The sequence below is a fragment of the Hippocampus comes genome, unplaced genomic scaffold (assembly GCF_001891065.2).
Source record: "Hippocampus comes isolate QL1 unplaced genomic scaffold, H_comes_QL1_v1.1 scaffold194, whole genome shotgun sequence".
Taxonomy (NCBI): Eukaryota; Metazoa; Chordata; class Actinopteri; order Syngnathiformes; family Syngnathidae; genus Hippocampus; species Hippocampus comes.
In genome coordinates, this window is record NW_017805828.1 from 839762 (window position 1) to 864696 (window position 24935).

General features: G+C 43.9%; 1 protein-coding gene across 8 annotated transcripts in view; it reads left to right on the forward strand.

Annotated features, from left to right (window-relative positions):
* Positions 1–2621: 2621 nt before the first annotated feature.
* yap1 (Yes1 associated transcriptional regulator) overlaps positions 2622–24935 on the forward strand; it is a 49394-nt gene continuing 27080 nt past the window's right edge. For 3 of the 8 annotated variants that reach the window (XM_019887342.1, XM_019887341.1, XM_019887340.1), the window contains exons 1-4: positions 2624–3352; positions 4689–4924; positions 18075–18193; positions 20235–20348. In XM_019887342.1, coding sequence (XP_019742901.1) covers positions 3152–3352; positions 4689–4924; positions 18075–18193; positions 20235–20348 — 670 coding nt within the window. In that variant the 5' untranslated portion in view covers positions 2624–3151. Of the gene's footprint in view, positions 3353–4688; positions 4925–18074; positions 18194–20234; positions 20349–24935 lie in introns of all 8 variants that reach the window. The other 5 variants (XM_019887339.1, XM_019887337.1, XM_019887338.1 and 2 more) reach the window with 4 other exon arrangements.

Here is a 24935-nt window from a genome sequence, read left to right on the forward strand (position 1 = left end):
ACCCCGCTGAAAATTTTCTGGCAACACGCCCCTGATTGAAGCGAACCGAACATAATGGACTGTAGGGGGCAGCCAATCTCCCCTTTGTGCCTTAAAGGGATTCCCCCCCCCCCCCCCATAATACCATCGCATCAGGCATCGTAACACAAGTGACCCAGAGATTGATTGACAGTAATACATCTTGAGGACATTGGAGGACAGCGCACAGCTTTAAATGGAGGAGTCGGGGGAGGTGGAGCTGGGAAGGCGGGTGGCGGGGGGGACAGATGCCTGAAAAGATGTTGACCAAACATGAGACCACCTCCAAGTGGGTGGTCCGCTCGCATCACTGCCGAGTGCAAAAAATCATCACTTTTTGCACTCCTACACATTGTTCTACAAAGATCCAATTGAGAGCATGTAATAATGAATACACCCTTGTCGAACACGCACACACAAAAAAATGAGCATGTGATTGGTGGCCCAAGCCCTTAATCTGCTTTGACATTGTTTCGGGCCTTTTAAGAGGGCTCCATCATAATCATTCATTCAGCGAGATGTATGGGAAACAGAGCCTGTGCGTCCAGAAACACTGGATCTTGACAAAATGATTTCTCAATGGAAGAGGGGGCTCATTAGCATGACAATTGTGGGAACTCCATGGATCTACTTTTCATGAAAGACTGTAAAAAAAAAAAAAAAAAAGAGAGAGGAGAAATAGTGCCATTATGTGTCACGCTTGTGAGAAAGGGGGGATTTTGGGGGGGTGGGTGAGGAGGAGGGGATGTGTTGGAATGGAATATTTTGTACACGGTGGCACGTACAGTAAATGAGGGTTTTACCCAAAAAAAAAAAAATTGATTTATTATTTTTTTAAATCACAGATGTAGGTCAACGTTTCTAGATTAATTTTTTGTGCTGACTCGGAATCTGCCCTTGTTTTTTTTTTTTTTCTCCAGCACATCAGGTTGTCACAACAATAATATAACACTAATATAAAATCTAAGATTAAAAAGGTAAAAATAAATCATAAAATCCGCAACATCATACTGTAGCTATAAGCATAAAGTTAGGGGGCAAATTTGAAAACAAAAAAAAAACCCCGCTGAAAAACCTGACATGCTATGAAAACAGTAAACCATCTTTTAAATCGGTGTTAAAAGTACATTTAGCGACACATCGACATATCGGATTAAAATTTTGCTGTTGACCAGTGTAATGGGTTGACACTCTCAAGATGTATTAGTTTAACAATATTTTTTGTGGCAGTGGTTTTCAAACGGGGTGCCAATTTACCCCGGGGAGGGGGGGGGGGCATAATTGAAGTGCATTCCTTCACATTGGAACTGGCGTGCCAGTAAACGAAATCATAACCAATTCCTCCTCCCTACTTTAACTTTGGACAATGAAAAGTGATTGTGGCACCACAGAAATCCATTACACACAGAAAGGTACGGTCTGGGGGCCGCATCCGGCCCACCCACATTCGCTGAGCGGCCCTCACGGCGACCAAGAAGTCAAAGCAAAACCGTCCAAATATTTTGAAATTTGTGCTTTGATTTTCTCTGCACACGGGTGGTCATCCAAACATCAATTCTAGAACTTTCCTTGTTCACTCATGCATATAAGGGCAGAATTTGACGCCGTATCGTGTGTTGAGGATCAAGCTAGCATAACACATGGCGCGCACATTTGGGGCGTTTTGGTGTCACACTTTGCAAATGGGCCACATGTCACTGTTGTTTCACCCGCAGGAGGTCCTTCCGGGTGGGTCCTTTGGGCATTGGACAGAACAACAACTATTTTTATAATAATGAAGTCAAGCTTGTGTGCACGTGTGTGTGTGGACTTTTTTTTTTTTTTTGCTTATCTTTACGTTGAACATGAGTGTCAATACACTTGAATAAGCAAATTATTATTTGTAAGGGCTAATGACAAATAGGCTATCGTTAACCCTTCAAATGCAAATATTCATGCCCACTCATAGTTTCCCGCAAGAGTCAATAAACTATTAGAAATTTAACAGCTAACGCCAAACAGGCTATCATCCAAATGGATTGATTTGGAGTTCAAATTGACTGTATTTGTGTGGATTAGTTTTTACATAAGTGAAGTAAATACGCTAAATGGACTGTAGTCGGGCTTGTTGATAGTTTAGCATAGAAATAAAGAGTCCACACACTTGATGATGCTTTTATAAATTGTCATAGCTAATACCAAACAATTTATTATCCAAGTGGATTTTTTTTTTTGGTTTTGATTTTTGGTTTTGTGCGTTTCAGTTTTTACACAAGTGAATATGCGCTTGAATAAACTACCAGTTGTAATGGTGCATGCCAAAGTGACTATAATCTTTTTTTTTTCATTTGATATGAAAAGTGATTAGAATTATTCATGCTGATGATTATTTAAAGATAAATATCTATACACTTGAAAAACGATATTGAACGATTTTATGCTTATCCCAGTGTTTTACAACCAAATAAATAACAATCTCAAAACTGAATGATTCAGAAAAGAAAGTTGATAGAGTTGGAAGCTGCGCCCCCGCCTCCCCCCGCCCGAGTTTGTACCTTTAAAGGCCCCTATCCCGGTTGGAGGCTAGCCCCGCCCCTGGAGCAGCCGTCCCATGAGTCATAAAGTTTTATGTCCTGCCCAAAGTTTAGACTCGACTGGGGCGAAACTTTTTTTTTTTCCTCCCTCGCTCTCCCTCCTCCAAAGTGAGCAGCGGAGATTTATCCAGCCAGCAACGAGCGGGCTCATTTCTGGGCCGAAACTACAACATTTGGGACTCGTTGGGGGGGCGTTTGCGCGTCGACATTTTGTTTGGAGTGGAAAAGTTTTTGGATCGGAACGACAGCAAGAGTTCCAGATATGCGCTTTGTTGCCTCCTGGAGAATGCCCGCAAGAGACAACCGCAAGTCGTCGACTTTGTGTGCACACTTCGACAGCTAACAAACAACTTTTTCGTGAGGTGAAAGTTTAAGATGAACCTGGATAACTTTTACTGAGCAGCGACGACAGTTGTTGTTGTTGTTTTTTTTTTTTGCACATTTCCTGCTGCGTGAAATCCAAGGAAAACGAGCTCGGGATTTGATTTTTTTTTTTCTTCGGGGGTTGTTTTTTTTTTGTTTTCCCCCTTAACTTTCGCTCGGCAGACTTTTTCGGGACAATGGATCCGAGCCAGCACAACCCTCCGGCCGGACACCAGATCGTCCACGTCCGGGGCGACTCGGAGACCGACCTGGAGGCTCTCTTTAACGCCGTGATGAACCCCAAAAACACCATCGTGCCCCCCTCGGTGCCCATGAGGATGAGGAAGCTGCCCGACTCCTTCTTCAAGCCGCCAGAGCCCAAGTCCCACTCCAGACAAGTAAGTCGCCCCCCCCGCCCCCCACTTATGGGGGCCTCCGAGGCTGGGCTCGGTGTCGGCTCCGACCCAGACAGCAGGCCCAGTCCTGTTAGGGAGGGGGGGGGGGTGTCACTTCCCCCCTCGGCCCATTTTACTCCCTCCGCACTTGCCAAATTTACTTAACACATTCAGCACAGCACCTAAAGCCCACTTTTTTTTTGGGTGATGTTTTTAGAACGTCAAAAAAAAAAGTCAAATAAAATAGTGGAGGCTAAATTGCGTTTACTAAATGACAGTGACTTGTCAGATTGCATGTTGATGTTGGAAATAGTACATTTTTGCTATCTTTATAAAAGATGTGCAATTTTGCAGCCCACCAATCTCATTTTTTGCCCTGTTTGTGCTTCTTTTCCTCCCCCACCCTCATCTCATACCCACAACTGTTGCTGCTCCCCTTTGGAAGTTGGCTGGCCAATGCGCATGCGTGATCCCCCCCACCACCCCCCTCGGCCCCCCAATTCCCAACCCCCTTTCTCCCCTCCCTGCCTCCGTCCTTCCTCCTGCATCCCTTTCTGCCTGCAATCCCCTTCCCTTCCTTTCTTTTCCCTTCCTTCCAAGGCCGACAACAAGCTTGCCTCCACACGCACAGCTTCCTAACATAGATATAAAGTTGTAATTTGAATATAAAGAATGAGCGGAGGGGAAAAAGTGACTGGCTGTTTTGTCGCATTTTTAAAAATAGAGTTTTGATGCTAGGAGGTCATTTGCATCCCATCGATGTACAATCTGCAACCATTTAGTGCTAAATCAAAATGTGGTCGTTGGTTTGGACCAAAACTATCTGTCACGTAATGTTGATGTATAAATGCAAGTAAAAGAACCAGCTTTTTTTTTATTTTTTTAAAATGCTGCCAACAATGCAAAAACAAAACACCATAATAGTAACACATTGGGCTAATTAGTGAATTCCATGCAGAAACGGATAATGGAAACTAGCCAAATCATTTAAACTAAAATAGGAAAACCGCATTTTCGTGAGCAAACTAGAATTAAAAACAAAATGCTTGATGCAAAATGAAAACTAACTGAAATACATCTCACGTTTATAAAGCGAACTCTAATTTTAGCGAAGATGCCCTTTGTTTTCATTTTTTTCCGTTGATATCATACTTGTCCTTTTGGGGGTTTATTTTAAATGTATTTATTTCGGTATTGCTCTACGTGCATCCACTTAATCAGCAATTCTATTGTATACCACTAGAGGGTGCCCGTGTACCACTAGCGTCACACATGCAACACTTTGTCGTAAAGGTGGCACCCCTAAACCCGCACCTCTTGTTTGTGTGCCACTTCGCAGGCCAGCACGGACGCGGGCACTGGCGGCGCGCTCACTCCGCACCACGTGCGCGCCCACTCCTCGCCCGCCTCCCTGCAGATGGGCACCGTCTCCGGGGGCTCCCTGTCCGGCATGCCGGCGGCCGCCGCCTCCCCCCAGCACCTGCGGCAGTCGTCCTACGAGATCCCGGACGATGTGCCGCTGCCTCCGGGATGGGAGATGGCCAAGACTGCCTCGGGCCAGAGATACTTCCTCAAGTAAGGGCGTCAACTCGCCACCTTTTGTTCAAACCTGCAGGTGGGAGATGGGGGGCGGGGGGGTTTGAAATGTATCCAGTCACCCCTCATATGCCCGAGTTGATTTGATTTTTATTTGTCTCTAACCATCACAAGAATCAAAGCAACACAATAGAGAAAAGAAAAAAAGAAAAAAGTCACACTTTGATCATGCGCAAGTCCAAGAAGGGGCAGAAGGAAGCAAAGCTTCAGTTGTGCACCCCTGTTTACATCATAAAAAGATCCATGTATTTCCATAGTCATCTTAACGGCAAGGAAACGCAAGCCACACGTCCCCAAAATATTCATGACCTGTTTGACAGAAAGGAGTTCAACCAAATCAAATTAAATGTGCTCCCATTGTCACTGTCATTTGATTTATGTCATGTCACAATCATATTGACTTCGAATTGGCCTAAAGATAAAGTCGGGAGGAGTATTTGGTTGCGCATGTTAATTGCTGTGCCGCTCCCCGTATGTTGCTATGCACATCTTGAACAAGACATAATCCATTGCAAATTATTATTTTTGTGTTTATTATATCAACTATTCACAACATCACTCCCAATTTTCAAAGAACAAATGTTACAAGGTGCATGAAAGGGTTGAAGTGGTTGCTAGCAGAAAATGATTTTTTTTAAAATCCCAAAAATAAAATAAGGTCCTGTTTAAAAAAAAAAAAAATTAAAAAAATTGATATCTTAATTTTTCAAGGTTGCGATTATGTGGTCATGCGGCACAAGAAATTACGCTCGGGTTTTCTGTCAGGACTCGGTACTGTATGCTCTGAAAAGTGACAACATCCCCTTTAATGGACCCATGTGTGTTTGTGTGTGCCAACTCGCGGTTGTACCGAGGACCTACATCTGGTTTCAAAATGCAGTTCACGGACACCGTAAAATGTAAAACAACTTGGGATGTTCGATACCTCCCTTTTTTTTTTTTTTTCTTCAGTTCAATACCAATATGGTTCACTCTCCGATACCGAGTACCGATACTTCTCATACTTTCGGTTGATCAAATTTCATGTAACACAATGACAAAAAAAAATTGTGAGCACAGCTTTTTTTGTGACGCAAGAGATGGTTCACTGATGCGTCACACACTGCTGCAGTACAGGGCTTGCTCGATGTCAGATTTTTTTTCTTTTCCCTTAAGTATCGGAGGCCGGTATCGGCAGCATCCACCACGATCCAATACCTTAAAATAAGGCTGGTATGAGTCCGTACTGAAACCAGTTCTCGGTAATCGCCCATCCCTAAAAACTGCTAGCATTAGATTTGAGCGGCGAACATTTTGTAGCGCTTTTCTGTCATGGAAGATGTTTTGGTCACCAAATGAAAACGCTCAACGCCCGTTATATTTTCTTCACACATTTTAGTACACCCGTTGCGAAATGTGAAGTCTTTGGCTAGCGCTAAAGGTGTCTTTGGCTAGCGCTAAAGGTGTCTTATCTCGGCATTTGTACCAACTTGACACAGTGAAAGAAAGCCTTGGAAGAGTTTGAGGATTTTGCGTCGGAAATCAAAGTCGCTGTACATGACGCTGACGGTCGTTTGCTGGCCTGGGACGGCGCACAATGGCGGATAGTCCTCCCAAACGCAGTCAAGTGCAGGTGATTACATTTGGCTAGCAAACAAGACGAGTCTTTAGTGGGCCATATGTAGCGTTCCTCGGGTTTCGCCGTTGCAGACAAAAGGTCCACTGTGGTGGCCTCGGCAGACACAAGTTGGCCGGCGTCATCTGCTAACCTGGCCAGCTGAATGCCACTCGCCATCCCCAAAGTAGCAAATAAAGTCAAGCTTCAAGCCTCTCAATTTAACTTTTTTTTTTCCCAAATTCGGAACAAAATAACACTGTCAGAGAAAAAGTCGTAACCATACGACCATAAAAGTGTCATAGTATGAGAACAAAGTGCTTGAATGTAGTGATTTAGTTTTACCGGGTTTATAGTTGCATATAGTCAAGACCAAAAAAAAGTTTTTCGTGGTTCATGAAAACATATTTTGAAGGAAAAAAAGTTAGTCACATTAAAAAAAAAAAGTGGTATCATTTTATTAAAACTGTACTAAGATGGCAAAATATGTATATTTTCAGAATTAAGTATGGCATTCTCAAAAATTCAATTTTTTTGGGGAAAAAAGGAAACATTATTGAGAAACCTGTTGTATACTGCATACTTTTCAAGACATATTTGTCATATATAGTTGGTTTTTTTTTTAAGACCAATGTCATAATATTACGAGAATCAAGAAGTTTTTACTATTTTCTTTTTTCAGTAAAACATTTCCAAGATTGAAGTCATAACAATGCCAGTTTAAAGTCCTATTTTAAAAAAAATTTTAATCAAGAAAGAGCCTCACAGCTCATCAAATTCAATCTAGATTTCAAAAACATTCAACTTTTTTTCCTCGAGAATATCCGACTTGATTCTCATTCTACATTCACCACGCTATGTATTGTTTTTCCTTTTTTGGCTGGACTTAGTCATCCTTTGTAACTTTTGGATACCCCTTAAGTGGTGTCAGTTTAAACAGGAGTGACTTAGCGCTTTGCCACTACTGCATAATCATTGTGGAAGAGCTCATTTGACACAGGAGGTCTCCTGTTTCTGGTGCAACAAATTAAAAAAAAAAAAAAAATGACAGCGCAAACACTCCGATTTAATCGGGATCAAAAAAAGACAGATTTCGCTGCCAGATGTGGGAAAAGTTCACAGCTGCACCACATCTGTCGCGTTTCAAAGAAATGTGTGTGTTTTGGAGTGTGGGGGCAGTGTTTTGCAGCCTCTCCCAGGATCCTTTGTTAAGAAACTGTTAATTATTCAATTGGGTGGGATAAATGAAGGCTTTAGTGGAGCGAATTGTCAGTTGTGTGCACTTGCAGCTATTTTGTTGCGTTCTGGATTTTGACCCCCTTTCCGGGATTCGATCTTGTGTTCAACCAAAACAATGGTGAAAGGAGAATGGAAAGACACAAAAAAGCACCTACATTCAATCTGAAGGGTGTCTTTTCCCGGATTTGATTTTGAACTTTGGAAAGGGTCGTCTTCATTTGTTTGTTTGTTCAAAAATTACCCCCACCCCCCTTTTTTTTTTTTAACTATTTAAAGCAGTTCTGAAACTATTTTGCCCATTATGGGGTTTGACTCACTTCAATTACTTGTTGGGATTTGTCTTGCGTTTTCATGTGGTTGACTGTCAAAAAAAAAAAAAAAAATCGTCTAACTCAGCAAAGTTGACCACAAAAATCAGCGGTCACAAAAATGTCCATGTTTAGCCGCTTCCGTGGTTCCTGCGCACGCATTTGTCGCAGACGCACTCAGTGACTCAGTCATTGGGGACTTCCTTGGCGGAATAGTCAAAGATGCCCATGGTTTAGGGTCACTTTAAAGTACAAACAGGACAAAAATAAAGTTTGAAGTCATCGCTGTCAAGTGAAGTTGGAGACGGGAACACGCGGAATATAATGTGGACTACGAGCGCACGCTACGGATTTTTTTTTTTTAAAAAACTCATTAGGTAATGTAATACGTGTATCCCGCCATCGCTAATCAGAATGGTGTTTGTTTACTGCGCGCTGTAGTGTAGTCATTTTGAAAATGACGTTTGTGTGAGTGCTCGTGTCATGTCACACAGCGCAGCTCGTCGTTTTTTCAAAAAAATAAAATTAAATTAAATAAAGTCGCACTGGACACGCCTCGCCACAGTTCGTCCCATCACTAATTTACGGCAGCCAAAGCATCTTCCACTTAATGGATTCTGTTGCCAACTTACTCCATTTGCGTGCAGCATAACAACTAAATGCCACTTCACCATGTGTGTGTCGACCTCAGAACTCTACAATAACAGAATTTTAAAATCTATTTCACAGCTGACTTTGAGCCAGTGAAAAGCCTTTAGGACTAGAGTAATATGTTCACTTTTTTTTTTTTTTTTTTGGTACTGGTCAGATTCCGAGCTTGAGGGTTCTGGATGATCTGCAGCTATTTGATGCTCTTTGTGTAAATCCAGTCAGAAGACCGTGACAATAATCAATTCTGCTGGAGATAAAAGCACGGATAAGGTCCCTCTTGTCTGCTCGATGCAAGCAGTCCTTCACTCTGGATTAGATTTTCAGATGGTACAAGGCTGTTTAATGATTGATTTGATATATGACTGCCGAAAGTCAGTTCCGAATCGATCAGCGACATACGATTTCTCACTAGGTGACTCCACGTGAAAAGCAGCCCTCTTTTTTTAATATTTTTTTTAATGGAATTCATGCAATTGTTCGGTTTCTTGAGACTGACACATCATAGGATAATTGGTCCAAAATAGGTCAATTAGTGACAGACTTAGAAAAGAAAAAGCAACTCCCAAAAAGCATTTTCGACACTGAACAATGTTTTAAGCAGGAAAGCAGATTTTCAATTGGCTCGCAACCCCGTGAGATGTCACACAAGTGAAAGAAAATCGCACATCACAGCGGCGACATTCGATCCGGAGCACAGACGGCCTTCGGCTGCCGCTGCTTGGAAAAGACGCTCGCCTATTTATAAACGGGCCGGCTCTGACACCCAAGTGTTGAGCCAAAGTCCCGGAGAGCGAGCGTATGGCGGCGAGCGGTGTCGATGGCCACGATGGACAAGCGGCACGTCGGCTCACGTTTCGCTCGCTTGTCTCCGCCGGCCGTTTGTCAATCCGGGCCGGACCGGGACTTCCCTCGGCTGTTGTTTATTGCGGCGCGGTGGGTTATGGTCCTCGGAGTCATTGCGACCCCGCGGATGCTGACGTCTCGCTCCCTTTAAGAGCGGCGGCGTCAACAGAGAGCCGCCGCTCTGTGACGGGGGCCCTCTTTTGTGTCTGTGGAGTTAAATGGCAGCCATGTGGAGATGTGCAGAAAGGTTTGTGTGTGTTCGGGGTGGGTGGGGGGGACGGTCCTTTTGTCCTGGCACTGAAACCGTGATCCTTATTCACGCCGCTGGCTCATGTGGGCCTTTCTACAATTCAGGGTGTCCCAAAAATTCACTCTTTGACTTGGCCTTTACTCATATTTATTTTTTTTTCAGGTGCAAATAAACCTAAAGAATAGCAACCGTTCAATTAACATTTAGAGAATTTGTCTTAAAGTTCTACCGGAAGTACTAAACCATCACGGAAGAAAGTTTTCTGGGTATCCACCAGTGTGAGGTATAATTGTTTACATCGGTGAGAATTTATATCGCAAAATACTCACTTGAGATGCTGGTTATTCAATATTTGGTTTTGCTAGTTGAACGTGGCGTGCTCTGATCAACCGATCTACATAAAAATGTTGGCCTAAGTCATCATGGGCCAGCCCCAAAATCTGAAATCTAATTGGACAAAGAAACAGTCCCGTTTCTTATGTCGATGAAGTTTGCAGACAGTGGGCGAAGTGGTTCACATTTTTTTTCTTTTTTTTTTTAAACATCGCATCATAGTTTGTAATTAAAAAAAAAAAAAAAGTCAACGTATGGAGTTGGCCTAAATGCACGCAGCAATAATTGGTAGCGAGGGCTCCGGGACTAATCATGATGTCGATAGAGTTGCACAATTGTTCCATGAGAAAGAAAAACAGCTCCAATTTAAAGAGTGCTCCAACGTCAACAAAGTCTGTTGACCTTTCTTCAGGCACTTAGCTGTGGCCTTTGATTTATGACAGCAGGGAGGTTGGGTCACCTTGCTTAGTGCTGGCTGACTTGGTGGGACTGAGGGGTGGGGGCGGGGGGAGGGTCTCGGGTCATAAACTAATGAAGGTTTCTAATTTAGACACACCGGCCAACTAGGAAGGGTAATCACTGTTTCCGGACGCTTATTAAATGCAGCTTTCAATGAGCTTTTAGTCCGTGGGAAGTCAGCCCTAAGCTGGGGTGAGCTTCTTTTGAGGGCTGTTATTGTCCGGCCTCAGGGTCAGGTAGAGCCATGCGTTGATGAGCGCTTGTCTTTTCCCAATTGGATTTTAAACACTTTAGACAGGGCCAACTTTCCCACGTCCAGTGGTGGTTGTGTTTTTTTTTTTTTAATTTCATTAGGATCACAAAACAATTTTGAAAAAAATGGAGGGCAGTCTGTGTATTATTCGTTCTTTCCATTTTCATTTGGCTACCAAAAGTAAAAAGTGATTGATTATTATTTTCTTTTTAATCTAACACACACATGGAAAAATCTACATCGCCATCTTGTTCGGTCTATTACAGTCTGTTAACAAGGCCTTGTGCTCGTGCTTCTCCTCATCCAAATTTGATTTCACTCCCGACCCTTGTGACCCCATGGCTTCACAAATGGCGTTCGGGAAGACGCCATTGTGGGCCTGTGTGAAGAGCTCATTTGGGCTAACTTTGTGTTTGACAAACTTTTGCTTTATTGACCACACACACAGACAAGACCCTTTCCTGTTCCACTCGGGGGGGCTGTCAGCTCAGCACACAAATGGGACTGTGAGAAAGTTGAGCCCGGTGTTTACCAAAGTCTTGATGTAACACCTCTGTCCCAGACATCAATGCTTCCACTGTCAGCTGAGGGCATCTCCGGCATGGGAAGTTGGTCTCCTCAGGTGGGAGCAGGGGTTAAACTCACCCAAAGAGCTTCACTTTGCACAATATCCCCAGAAGAGGTTGTTTTCAAATTACGTTCCCCACAGAAACAATTTAAATTAATCCAGTATGTTCAGTACTATTTTCTGCTTATGATACATCACCACTAATATCTTTTGCCACATTGTTTTAAAAATCACAACCCAAAAAAGTCTTGAAAATGATTGGGGGGAAAAAAAACACTCATCCGAGGACTGGCAAATTTGTCTTGGGTGTTGAAATTCATTTCAGTTGCATTCAGAGTTTGTTGACTTAAATGTTTCCGTTCCGTGGGTCCGAGATTGATCAGTCCATAACATGCTGTTTAAAGACAATCAACCGTTAAAAGTTCTCCTCTGGCAACATGTTGTAGAGTTGCTATGAAACTGTTCTTCGCTTGACAAATTCAAGCTAACGGCCAAAACTTGAGATGGAGTCGCTACAAAGCAGTTATGGGCTTGACAAGTCCATGCTAAAAATTCAGATTTAGGCTTACATTTCTAACAAAATGTGTGCAGCGTTTCATGAGTCTTTTTAAAAACATTTCTTGGTTTGACAAATTTAGGCTAACAGCTAAAGTAGCTATCCAAGTTATTCTTTGCTTGACAAATTCAACTTTGTGGCTAAAAGTTGAGGTAAATTATCTATCAAAACATAGCTTAGAATCCAAGCTTTACGCTGGCATGAAGCTAACATTTAAGATTGCGTTGCTAACAAAATTGCTATTGGCTTAACAAATTGAAGCTGACAGCTCAAGTTCAAAACTTTGAAAATGGTTATTGGCGTGACCAATCCAAGCTTTGAGCTAAAAATTCAACATAGATTGCCAACAAAATTGTTCTTGGCTTGAATAATTCAAGCTAATGGCTAACTTGCCATTGACAGAGTTCCTTGAGTTTCTGGAATGGCAATCGTTTTTAGAAAAAGAAAACATCTGTGTTAATGACTAACACCTTTCAGGATCAACCTATTAAGATGACAAATATACATTTCTAGTGGGATGGGGGGGGGGGCAGTGGAGCGAAAGCCACACACTCGCAGTCTTTAGCTGCATCTTGTCGAAACAAACGCCTCTTCAAAGGGAAACCCAAAGCCACAATGAGGTCACGGAGGTTGCCCCAATAATCTCTCTTGATGATGTCCTGCTGATAGAAAGGCAACCAGGCATCCCCCAGCCAGACCAGAGCCGAGGTGGTCATCCTCATCTTAGGGGCCTGATTAGATCTGGCCCCCCTTGGTGCAGTCTTTAGTCCCTGGCTTCTACCGCCTTCTGAGCCTGTACCCCCATCCTAAGGGCAGCTCCTGACAACCTCGAGGGCACCGTTTCTAAAATCTTGACAACTCATCTCTAGGGGGCATTTTTCATGACAGAGATCCTCACAATCATTCCAGTTTCGCCTCTGGTCTAACTTTACACAGCGTGATAGCACTTATTCGTGAATCAGTTCTCAGAACGGATATTTGCTGGTTTTGCTGATGATGTGATTGTTCTCGGTTGGGTGCTGCAAGGACTCGTGGTCCATTTCCATGAAAAGTAACTCACTGACCGAGCCATCGTGTTGTACGCTTATGATTCTGTAGCTCTGAACAACAACAACAACCCTCCTCCTATTCCTCAGCAGGACATTATAAATAACACCCGCACAATAATCGGCACCATGATAAGTGGGGGCATCCGTCAAGGACATCTCAATGGTCCAGGTGGATCAAGAGTCGTCTCTTTGCCCTCATCTGAGTCATACGAAACTGCGATGAGAGTCCAATTGAGCAGCTTCACGACCATCCATTTTGATATAATTGAGCTGTAAATGTACTGTGACAAAAATGAATAGGACGGGGGTGGGCATGGGTTAGGAATCGTGACTTCATTCTCCACGGCTGGTTCATGAACAACAAGCAATCCTTTGAGTGGACCAAAATAGCACAACGCCGCCATCTCATCCGCTGCCTAAGCTAAGTCCGCTTACACATGATTAGTGTTGTATTTGTAGCATTTCCACAGCAAAATACCTCCAGTTAGCCACAGACCTGGTGTGCAAAGTACAGTTTTAAAATGATTTAAAACACCCATTTAAATTACTTGTCTGATTCTCTGGATGATTGAGCTAATATTCAAGCCAGAGTTGATTAGTTAGGCAGTGTCCTGCCATTTAGTGGTTTGCCCCCAGGGAGAAAAGAGGCCAGGGGGGAGGGTAGCTAGCAACCCCACCACAGGCGAGTAAAGATAACACGCAGCAGTTGCGGCCGCGGTGCGGGTTTGAGGATCATCGGCAATTCCTCGGGGCAACTGGTGGGCCACCTCCACCCCAACAGTTGCCGCCACGCTTCTTTTTTTTTTTTTTGTTTCATGTTTCGCCCGCAGGAAGTGGCGTCCGGCTCGGACCATATTAGGCCGGCTGAATGGATTATCGTTTAGTTTTACAGCCTAGTGATGAATTACCTGCCGCTTGTAACTCATTGACCCGCTTCCCGAGTTACTAAATGTTTGGAACACAGAGTGCTGCCGAGGCGGAAAAGATTGGATTTTATCACTAACGCCTTTGATCATCAACTTTTTTTGTTGTTGTTGATTTGTCCAATCAAATATCTTGCTAGCTTGATAGAAACGTCAATAGAAAAGGAAGAGGTGGACCACTTCACTTTGTGTTTATGAAACACGTTCAAACCAATTGAGTGCGTTGTAGGTAAACATGCTAAGCAGTTGAACATAACCGTATCAATCAACAAATGTAAATCTCAGTTGGGTGAAAGGTGACAAAGCAAACAGTAATTAGTATTAGTGTGCTCGAAGTGTAAAAAAGAAAATGTTCTCCCTCTCTCTCGCTGTCTCTGTATATCTTGAAACAGTGACATGTACTTATATTTCTGCTCACCCTTTGATGTGGCCCGTGTTTAATTTTATGATTGGACTATGCGGCAGGCCAATTATCAAAAAAATGTGCGGCAGGCCCACGTGTGGCCCCCGGGCTGGACTTTAAATATGTCTGACTTCCAGGGAGAAAAAGACCGAAATAGTTGTCGTTGCGGACACTGGTGTACTCGGGTCTCATCCAAGCTTCCTTTCCTTCTCCTACTGCTTCTCTCCCATTCTCCTCCCCTTTATAATAAATGTCAAAATGTCATAGTTTCCATAGTGGGAAGGGGAGGTCAGGGCGGAGTGCAACGGGACCACAGCAACTCGGGCGGCCATTCGCTTTCCGAGGGGGGGGGGGGCTTCCGTGGATGTTTTTTCCCCCCTGTTTCAATCCTTTTCTCTATTGGACAGTTGTATTGCCCCCGCTCCCTGTGACCCCTCTTTCTCAAGGGGGCCCCTCCAGTCTGAGCAGTTCCAGCTACTTTACTTGCTTTGCTGTGTGTGTGTGTGTGTGTGTGTGTGTGTGTGTGTGTGTGTGTGTGTGTGTGTGTGTGTGTGTGTGTGTGTGTGTGAGGGCCACGTGGGGGAGGGAGTCCGGGGTCGGGGATCTGGCAGCTCCTTTGATCAGTAAAGCATAAACAAGAGGGGGGCTTCAAAATGGGTTGCATTGTGCAGCGGAGGGCGGTCAGGGTTGGGCTGCGGGGCTCGGGGAGGAGTGCTGAGTCAGGCCCTCTGGGATTATGGCCGAGCCGAAAGAGAAATAGTCAAACATGAGTTGACGTTTTAGCTTGAATTCAGCAAAATGAACGATTGTGACAAATGCTTTTTAGCCGTTCGATTGAATTTGCCGAGCCAAGTTTTACGTCAACGGAACCTTGGTTTTTAATTAATTCATTTTATTTTTTGCTGTTGGCTTGAATTTAACTCACCAAAAACTATTTTCAAAGGAACTTTCTTAAATGTTAGCCATTTAGCTTGAATTTGTTCAGCCACGATCAATGTTCAGTGCAAGACATTTTTGCTTTTCGCTTTAATTTGTCAAACCCAAAATAAACAGGCGATTAACTCATTGACTCATTTTAATCGCTACTTTAGTTTGACTTTTTAATTGTTTAGAAATGTATTTTGCTTTTATTTTGCTCACAATTTTGTCTGAAATTCGGAATAATCAATCTAGAGCTATTTTGACAGTCAAATCAGGATGACGCGGATTTCGGAATACGACTTAAATTCAAACTCATGGCTAAAATTCGAGATAACGTTGCACACAAAATAGCAGTACTTGACTTGAGAATACAAGCTGAAATGTAAGCTGAAGTTGCCCCAAAAATTGTTTTGGCTTGACATGTTCAACTCGGCGGCAAAAAGTCAAGCTGAATTAAAAATCAAAATAGATTTCGACAAATTCTTGTTTAAATATTCATACAATGTTGCCGTTGGAATAATTCTTACCATGACAAATTCAACTTAATGGTTCAAATTTAAGCAGAGTTGCTATCAGAATAGTTCTTGGCTTGACAAATTCAGGCTAAGTGCTCACTACAGTTGTAAGAAAATCTGCGCTTGACAAATTCACCAAACCAAGTTAAGCTAAAGGAAGAGTGCCGAGTCGGGCCCCAGTCAGGCACTCTTCAGATTACAACTGAAGAGAAACCTGCCAAGAATCCCAAAACTAAAGCGCGGGATGTGACCACTGGCCGCTAGGTTAATTCGTCGGCCATATTGTAAACACAGGAGTTGCGGACACCGCGTCAACAAACTGCTGGAGTCTGTTTTGTTTGAGCCGAGGGACGTCTCCGCAGTGAAATAAAAAGAACATGAATGGTGAGGGGTTTTAGGTCGTAGCTCAGTCTGCGCTTTTGTCAAGCAGGTGAACGCTTTGTAAATGTGGCGCCAGATTGTTCAAGCCCCTGACACTCCACAGTGTCCAGGGGGGCGGGGGGCTTCCAGGAAAAGGGGGTGGGGGAAGGACCCCCTGCGTTGAGCCCTGGGACTGACCCTCCCTCAATAGAGAGGGTCTCGCTCGGGAGAGGAGGGCTTCCTGTATTAGCTTTCCATCTTAATCAAGCAACAAGTACCAACAAAGCACTAATTATCAATGCCTTCACAGAATGCGACACAATACCCCCCCAGCCCACCACCACCACTACCCCGACACCCACTGCAATCCTCCCGAAACCCTCCCCCCACTGCCAGGCAAAGAGGAGCCGTGAAATAGATGCGGCAACATTGTTCTGACCTTCGCTCGTTGTTTTCGAAGCTTTGAGACCGGCGCCTCACCTGAGGCCGCAAACTCCTTTTGTAGCCCCTCCGCCAATGGGTTTTGTTTTGATTTCGAGATGACATGCTCTGGAAATTCCACTTAATGATCCCAGTGAGCAGTATTATTGCTGATTAAATGTCAGGTTTACGTACGTTCTCCAATTGGAGTGGCACTAGTCAAACCATAATTTCAAATATCTAAAAAGAAAAAAAATATGCAAAAAAAAAATGTCAACAATAAAGTACAATACAATTTTGAAAACACAAAGTATTACAATACAAGAATATTTGAAAACTGTGCAAAGCATTTGAGGGAAATGTACCAAAATATTTGCATCATAAAACTTTTAAAAAAAATCAACAAGAAATACAAAAACGATTATTAAAAAAAATAGACACACAGTAAAGTAAAATTTGTACAATATTAGAAAACAGAGTATTAGATGAATAGACAGAAACACACATTTTTTACACTCAAAAATAGACATAGTTGAGATTTAAGATCGCATGAATATTAGAATACAAAACTAGCGGGCAAATATGTGAAATCCTAGACAGAAAATGCAAATATGTTTAGGAATAAAATACTGTTAAATAATGCAGAATATTCAACAGTAAACAAATATTGGATACAAATATTAAAAGATTAAATAAAAAAATACAGCAAATAAATATTCATCAATCTTGTCAAATGGTAGACATCAACCATTTCAAAACAATACAAAGTACAAGAGAAAAATACAAAAAATGTGACAAAATGCTTACATGTTCGAAAAATACACACTTTTCAGAATACCAGTTATTGGAAGAAAAGCAGCAACACAGACAGAAAGACAATCATATGACACAAAAAAAGGGCATCATTGTCAAGAAGAATGCAGATTTTATAATATATTAGACAAAACAAAGTCACAAATACTAGCTAAAACCATTAGCAAAAAATACAAAAACAGAATAGTTGACTATTAGAAAAAAATTTTAAAATAATAATAATACAGCAACACAAGTATTAGACACCCCCCGCCCTTACAAAAATAAATAAATAAAAAAAATATTTTAGCCTTCAAACACACCAGCACCACAGAAACAAAAACCTTAAGTTGCTGCTAGCTAGCCGATGCTACTTGACAGTATAAGAGCAATAGCTGCCATCTGTTGCCTTGGTGTCATCAGATGGCTCGCAACTGACTGCAGAAACTCTCTCTTTGCCCGACTGCAAGTGTTTTTCACGCCGCCGATTTCTCGAGAATTAAAGGCAAACGTGTTTTCCAGGCGCGTGTAAGCTGATTTTGGAAACTCGCTGTATCGCTCCCATTGTTCAGTTGAAAGCTCCGCGACTGACTCATCAGTTCCTGCGCGTCTGCCGCTTCAATTGAGGCCGCCCTCCGCTTTGAACTTTTCCCCCCAAACTGATTGTCTTATCTTTCTTTGTCCCCCGGCAGCCACATTGATCAGACCACCACTTGGCAGGACCCCCGCAAGGCCCTGCTGCAGATGAACCAGGCTCCTCCACCCAGCTCCGTGCCGGTCCAGCAGCAGAATCTGATGAACCCGGCCAGCGGTGTGTGTTATTTCTTTTTTTCTCGCTATTGAAATTGTATTGCTGGTTATGAGTCAGTCAATCTTAAAATAAAAAAACAAGAAAAAAGTAAGAAAGGAGGAATAGAGAAGTTCTGGGATCTGCGTCTCAAACTTGCTGTCTTGACCTGGGGCAGTTCAAACTGCTGTGCAAATGTTTACTAATCAATCGAATGGAAAATCCCTGTGCAACACTAAAACGAAAATGCATGACTTATTTTCAAATACGGAAGAGCGAAAGTGGTTCGAATTGGCTCACCTTAACCCCGAACAAATTTGTAACCTCTGTCTCTGAGTGCATTAGCAATAAGCTAAGCTAAGTGTTTGAGAGCGGACATCAACTTGATGACTGTTGAACGAGTTCAACCACAGCACAAGCTAAGTAATACAAAAATAATTTGAGCAAAAAAGAAAAAAAAACTTTCTTAGCTCAAAATAGTTTTTTTTTCCCCCTCCTAATTTGTTTCCCGGTCACAGCACCAATTTTTTCATGTGTGGTCTCGGGACTAACGTAAGCATGCGCAAGATAAATCAGGTGATTCCTAACTTGTTCCTGATTGGAGCAATCGCATGACTTTGTATATTTATACGACCTACACTGACAGAATTATGGTTTTTATTCTTTTAAGAGGAACTTCCTTACTTTTTCAGAAAATCTCAATAATAGCGTGTGATTTTTACGGGGGAGCTTGCACAAAAAAATGCCTGGTAACAAGAAAGATCTTGGCAAAAATTGAATAAAAACCTGATGTGCTGGGGGAAAAAAATAATTTAAAAAATATGAGCGTCAATGACACATTTAAGGACACATAAAGCCATGCCCGATGAAGATTTTGCTGTGTCATTTATCTTACATGAAGTCATAAATCCCTCATTTCATTCCGTTTCCCCCGTGTGGTTCCGAGTTTGCACAACTATCCTCGGACTCGACCACCGGTACTTCTGTCTCGGCATTTCATGGCTACGTGCTAGTCGCTACTCGTCAGCCAGGCTCGGCGTTGCTCGCTGGAGTCCGCGCTGCTGGAATTTGCCTCGGGTGAGGTGAGACCCAAATAGAACGTGACAGGTCCTGTCTGACATGTTTTTTCGGAGCGCCGCGACTCCCAGCTTACACAGGAAGCGTCAGCCGTCATATTGCTGCCTGCGTGCAAATCTGCTCTTGTTGAGAGCTGGAAAAAGATTTCGGAGCCCATCAAGAGATGTCGAAATGACATTTCACTCCCACTGTACAGTCGTGTTTCCGGTTTCGAGCAACAATTATCGAACAGGTAGATCGCAATGTGCGTCAGAGCGAGATCATCGAAGTTGTTGCAGTCGAGATTTACGTATCATTTAGCAGTGAAAAGTTGTATTGCAAAGCATCGGTTCGGGTTACTGATTGTTGACAGTGTTTCAAATTTGTGTTTTATACTTATATCATTTTTTTTTTAATATGGTCTCCCTATATTGTGGGTTTTCACCAATTGCAGCGTTCATTGTACAAAAGAAAAAAAAGCAACTCATCTTACTGTACTTGTCATCATCTTTGGCTCGCTAATTGCACGCATTTACTGCGAGATGCTATCGCTAGCGTGTCCACATGCTAACCAAAGGCATGAGAACTGCTTTATCCATTCCCGCTCACAATCACACCTGGGGACCATTTGGAGCGACCAATCAACCTACCGTGCAAGTTTTGGGGATGTGGGAAAAAACCGGAATACCCGAAGAAAACCCACGCACACACGCGTAAACATGCAAATTCCACACAGGAAGGCCGGAGCCAGATTCGAACCCTGCACCTGTGCACTATGAGGCGGATGTGCTAAACAGTTGACACCGAGAAATAGGCAGCTCGCAAAAGATCGACGTGGTTGTTTAATTTCACACTTGTGAGCTGGACCAGCACTCCAGAAACCCAACACTTTGCCTTCCTACGTGCGTTTTAAAAAGATTTTCATGTTCTGCCGCCACTCTCAGACTCATCGGACACAACAAAAAGCCAAAATGTTTTGACGTCACACGTGTTGTCCGCCCTCCCCCAGGACCACTCCCTGAAGGCTGGGAACAAGCGATTACATCAGAGGGTGAAATTTACTACATCAACCACAAGAACAAAACCACTTCCTGGCTGGACCCGCGGCTCGACCCCCGCTTCGGTGAGTTCTGCAGCAAAGTTAGTCGGACGTTTATCGTCAATGGAAAACAACAGTCAAAGCTGTCGTCATAGAAACTCAAACTCCCTCCCTCCCCCGCCCCGTGAAAGTTCCTCACAGCTGTAGCAGCCTGAGCGACTTTGATTTTATTTTGGACTGCTCCACGTTGCACCTCCCCTTGCGCCGCTTTGCTCTGATGCAGCACCTCACCTTTTGTCAGCCATTTTAGTGGTGAAACAACAGCTGAGTTGGCTGTTAATCCTCGCAACAGAACACACACACACACACACACACACACACACACTAGCTAAAGTTTCACCGGAGGTTTTCCACACAGTTAGGAGATAAGTGACAGGACCAGGTACGTTGGTTAAGACAAAAAAAAAAAAGTGCCATCACTTCATCCCATGTCAGCGCAGCCTCGGAGTAGACGAAGCCTGCATGTCTCGTCAGCGAATGCGCGCAGAGTCCAAAATCGAGTTGAAAGGGGAGCGCAGCAGCTGGGGAGGGGAGACGGCGGCTTTGAAGATTTCCAAGTTATGAGCGCACACGCGGCTCGCGGGCGCCTGATAGTGAAGTTTCATCGTGTTAACTGTTCCCGTGCCGCCACCGGAGCCAGAAACACAGAGCCCAGTCGGGCCTTGAGCCAGTGATGGGACACATATGTACAAGACATATCTTAGCCTTCAAGTCTCATGCAAGTTTGTTCGGGGGTGGGGGAGGGGGGGAGAATAGTGCCTCGGAAAAAAAAAAAGAATAATCGCATAGTAAATCGTGACTGCATGAGGATAATTTTTCAAAATGCCCTCGTATCTGTACTTGCGTTAATTAGCTCGAACACTTTGACAGTCACCATATGTCATGATTCTAAACCGGTCTCCGTATTCTAGTACTACTTTTGTACTACCTTTGTCTTGGCAATTCAACACATCAACAGTGCCGGATGAAGTTAGATATTCACAGTTGTTGTCTCTTTTAACTTGGAGCCATTCTCAGATGTTTTGATACGATCCCACTAAATCGCAGATTTTTGCCTATTTTAGGCCGACGGGTCTGGAACGTATATTGTCCAAATTCAGTTCCACGGTAAATCACGCGGGCTAAAAGGAGACCCTGCTAGCTAGCTTGCGAGCTAGCTAGCTTGCGAGCTAGCTAGCTTGCGAGCTAGCTAGCTTGCGAGCTAGCTAGCTTGCGAGCTAGCTAGCTTGCGAGCTAGCTAGCGTAAAGACTCCCAAAACGAAGTCTTTCAGTCTTTTCTTCTTAGGGAATGAGCAACGCAATGGACCTAAACGATCGTGAAGCTTCAGCTTGAAGTTGTTGACTTCTGGCCGCTTTGACGGCGCTTGGCGTTGTCGCTGAAAGACATAAAATGTTGCTTTGTTGTGTCGAATTTGGAACGTATTCCTCCACACTGAACTCTGCTGCCATGCAGGTGTCCAATCGCCGGCCAGCTGCTTTAATAATGGAAGCTAATTTGAGCTCGGAAGAGAAAAGCAGTACAGCGCCTTTAACGGAGGCCTGTTGCCAGCTGCCCCCCCTCCACGTGCCCCAGCCCCCAACACACACACACACACACACACACACACACACACACAAACATCCAACACCCCCTTCCCACCATTTTTCGTGAGGCCCAGTGCAGGCACGGCCTCGTTGTGCTGTTGCTCCAGACAGACTCGAATCTCCGCCAGGCCTCTTTATTCTGCACTCCAACTCTTAATCTGTTCCAGACCTTTTCAGTCATTGAACGCCAGTGTGTGTGTGTGTGTGTGTGTGTGTGTGTGTGTGTGTGTGTGTGTGTGTGTGTGTGTGTGTGTGTAGGTAGGAGGGGGCAAGGGAGAGAAAAAGGGGGGCCGGAGTGGGTTCAGGGTTTGAGGGGGAAGAATGGAAAAGAACACAGAACATCCAGATGAGATTGCGTTCTCCATAGAGGTGGCGACGGGAAAAAGGAGGACATATTGTTTTTTTTTGTACAGCAGCGAGCTAACTAGTTAGCCTGCTAGCTTCCTGGGTTCTAAGGCGGCTTTGTCAAAAGCGGCCTACGTGTCATGTGACTCTCCTCCGCCTCTTCTGAAAGTTGGCGTGGAGCAATGATGTCATCTCTTATGTGACTTTTCATGGGATTGTGCGCTAAGGCGCTCTAATTGCCGTAAAAGTAGTAGCAGTAAGTCTCTTTGAAGGAATCAGTAGAGCTACACAAAAATACTCAATTGAGTCTGTCACGCCGGCACACAAAAACGACAAAAAATCAAACACTTGACACGCGATCCGAAATCAGGATGTGGAAAAGTACATTGGGCCCTCGACTAGTTTGAGAGCGTACTTTATCAGTCATCGCTCAACCGATTGTAGATGGCGGCAGGCGAGCGCAACTCAACACGCTTCTCAACAACTAGCGGTTGAGCAAATGCTGAATAATCCCTTCAAAAACGAGGCATATTTCTTGCTTCGAGCTTTCTTGTCCATTGCCACGATCCGTTGAAGTTATCCGACATCCTAATAACGCTTGTCGTGGGCCGTTGTTAATTGTAGTCCATTCGCATCGGTACCTCCACGTGGATGGCGGCGGGGCGTGTGTGTGTGTGTGTGTGTGTGTGTGTGTGTGTGTGTGTGTGTGTGTGTGTGTGTGTGTGTGTGTGTGTGTGTGTGTGTGTGGTGTAATGCGGCTCCTGGCGTGATGACCTGATAAGCGGCGTTGTTGGCTGGCTTGTTGTGTTGCGGGCGTGCGTGAAGAAGACAAAAGGCAGACGGCATTAACTTGCTCGCTTATCTCCCTCAGCCCGGCAGCTTAGGCCGCCCTCATGTGTTGCTAACACAAACCCTCTGAAACTCACGCACACGCATTTGCACATATACACAAAGTCGACCTCCTTGTGTGCTATCAGGCTGGCCCTGAAATGAACCTGTCCTTCACTGCTATCTCGTCCTCTCATGCTGAACTCGTTCACGGCGGCGATTTTTTTTCTTTTTTTTTTTTCTCTTCCCCCCATTGTTGGCACATAGTCGCCGCGCTCGCGTTGCTTTACTGTTTTGTCTGCGTGGCGGGCCTTCATTTCATTGTATGACATCATTTTCACTCTGAATGTAAGCCTCGAAGGACATGTTGGAAGAATGTTCAGTTCAAGTGTTTTGGAAGGTTGACCTCCGCCAAGGTCGAACAAGCCTAATTTGGACATGCGCATTAATTATGAAGTGTAGTGCGATTAAAAAGGATGTCACGATGGGAAGTAAAATAAAAATAGATAGACTTGATATGGTTTTGGATGAGCACCGTTGTCCGGATCTGCACCGAAACCGAACCGATCAATCAAGAAATATACTCTATTTATAATATGAAGGCTTTTTAATTATTGAGTGAAATTAATGCGAACATAATTTAACGAATTTGACATATTTTGATTTTCTTATTATGTATTTATATTTGTTGTAGTGATGCATAGTAACAAATACATTTTTTTTAGAAAAATGAATTCGTTTTTGGGGCATTATTTTGCAACTAAACATAAATTCCTATGGAATTTCTCTTCGGATTAAAAGCATCTGTATTATGTCCATTGTTATTTTACAATGTAAATTTTTTTTTCTAAATATTTTGTTAATTTTCCTGAAAAATCATCAATATTTTTAGAAAGCGCCAAAAGGAAAAAAGTTGACAGTCCCCGTGTTAAGTTAATGCGTTTCTAGTGAACCCAAAAAACAAACAAACAAACAAAAAAACCTTCTAAAAGTCATCAACAATTAAGTGAGTCAGCCGTCGCAAATTTGAACAATGACGCCAACGTATTATAATCAGTTTCGCTGGTGCCACTGAAAGCAGTTGAACAGCCTCTAATTTCTCTCCACCAAAGTGCCTTGCTTTGGATGACCGCATGACTGCAGGATATATTTTGGACTGTGGTTGGGGGAAAATATGTAACTGCACTTTATGGGCAGCAGTTCATCTTAGGGGGAAAGCTTAACCCAGTGGTGAATGTAAATGAATTGAAAATGTGGCCCCCCCCAGGACATAATTTCCCCAGCCCTGTGTCAAGTAGTTCCTGAGTTGGTGGAGGGATATGTGCAGGAAGAACGATCAGAAGTGGAGACAAGGAGCATTCCCTCCCAGGACTGTGTGGGGGGAAGAGGCGGCGGCTCTGGGACTGTGTGTGTGTGTGTGTGTGTGTGGGGGAGTGCATCTCGGTAGAATTGGGAGGCGGATGGATGGATGCATTCGGGAGTCGGGCGGGACTGCCGGCGGGGGCCTTCGGTGCTTCCCAGGGAGCGCCCTGCAGGCCGCGCTCCATTCTGCTGCGGAGATAGTGTCAACACACAGTGATTGAATGGTGATGAGGAAGGTGCCGGGGCGGGCGGGCGTGCGGGCGGGAGGAGCAGCTCAGGCCGAGAGCGAGACGAACCCCCCCCCCGTCCCCGTCCCCACCGCATGAAAATTTGGGGGCTTTGTTGTGGTTGGGCGCTCCGCTGCATAAGCAAACACCCCTCGTGTTGACTCTTCCGCCCCTTGTGGTCAGACATATTTGCCTGCCTGGCTGATAGAAATGCAACTGTGACCCGCTTTGCATGCATAGATTAGCACTACTCATGTTTTTTAGC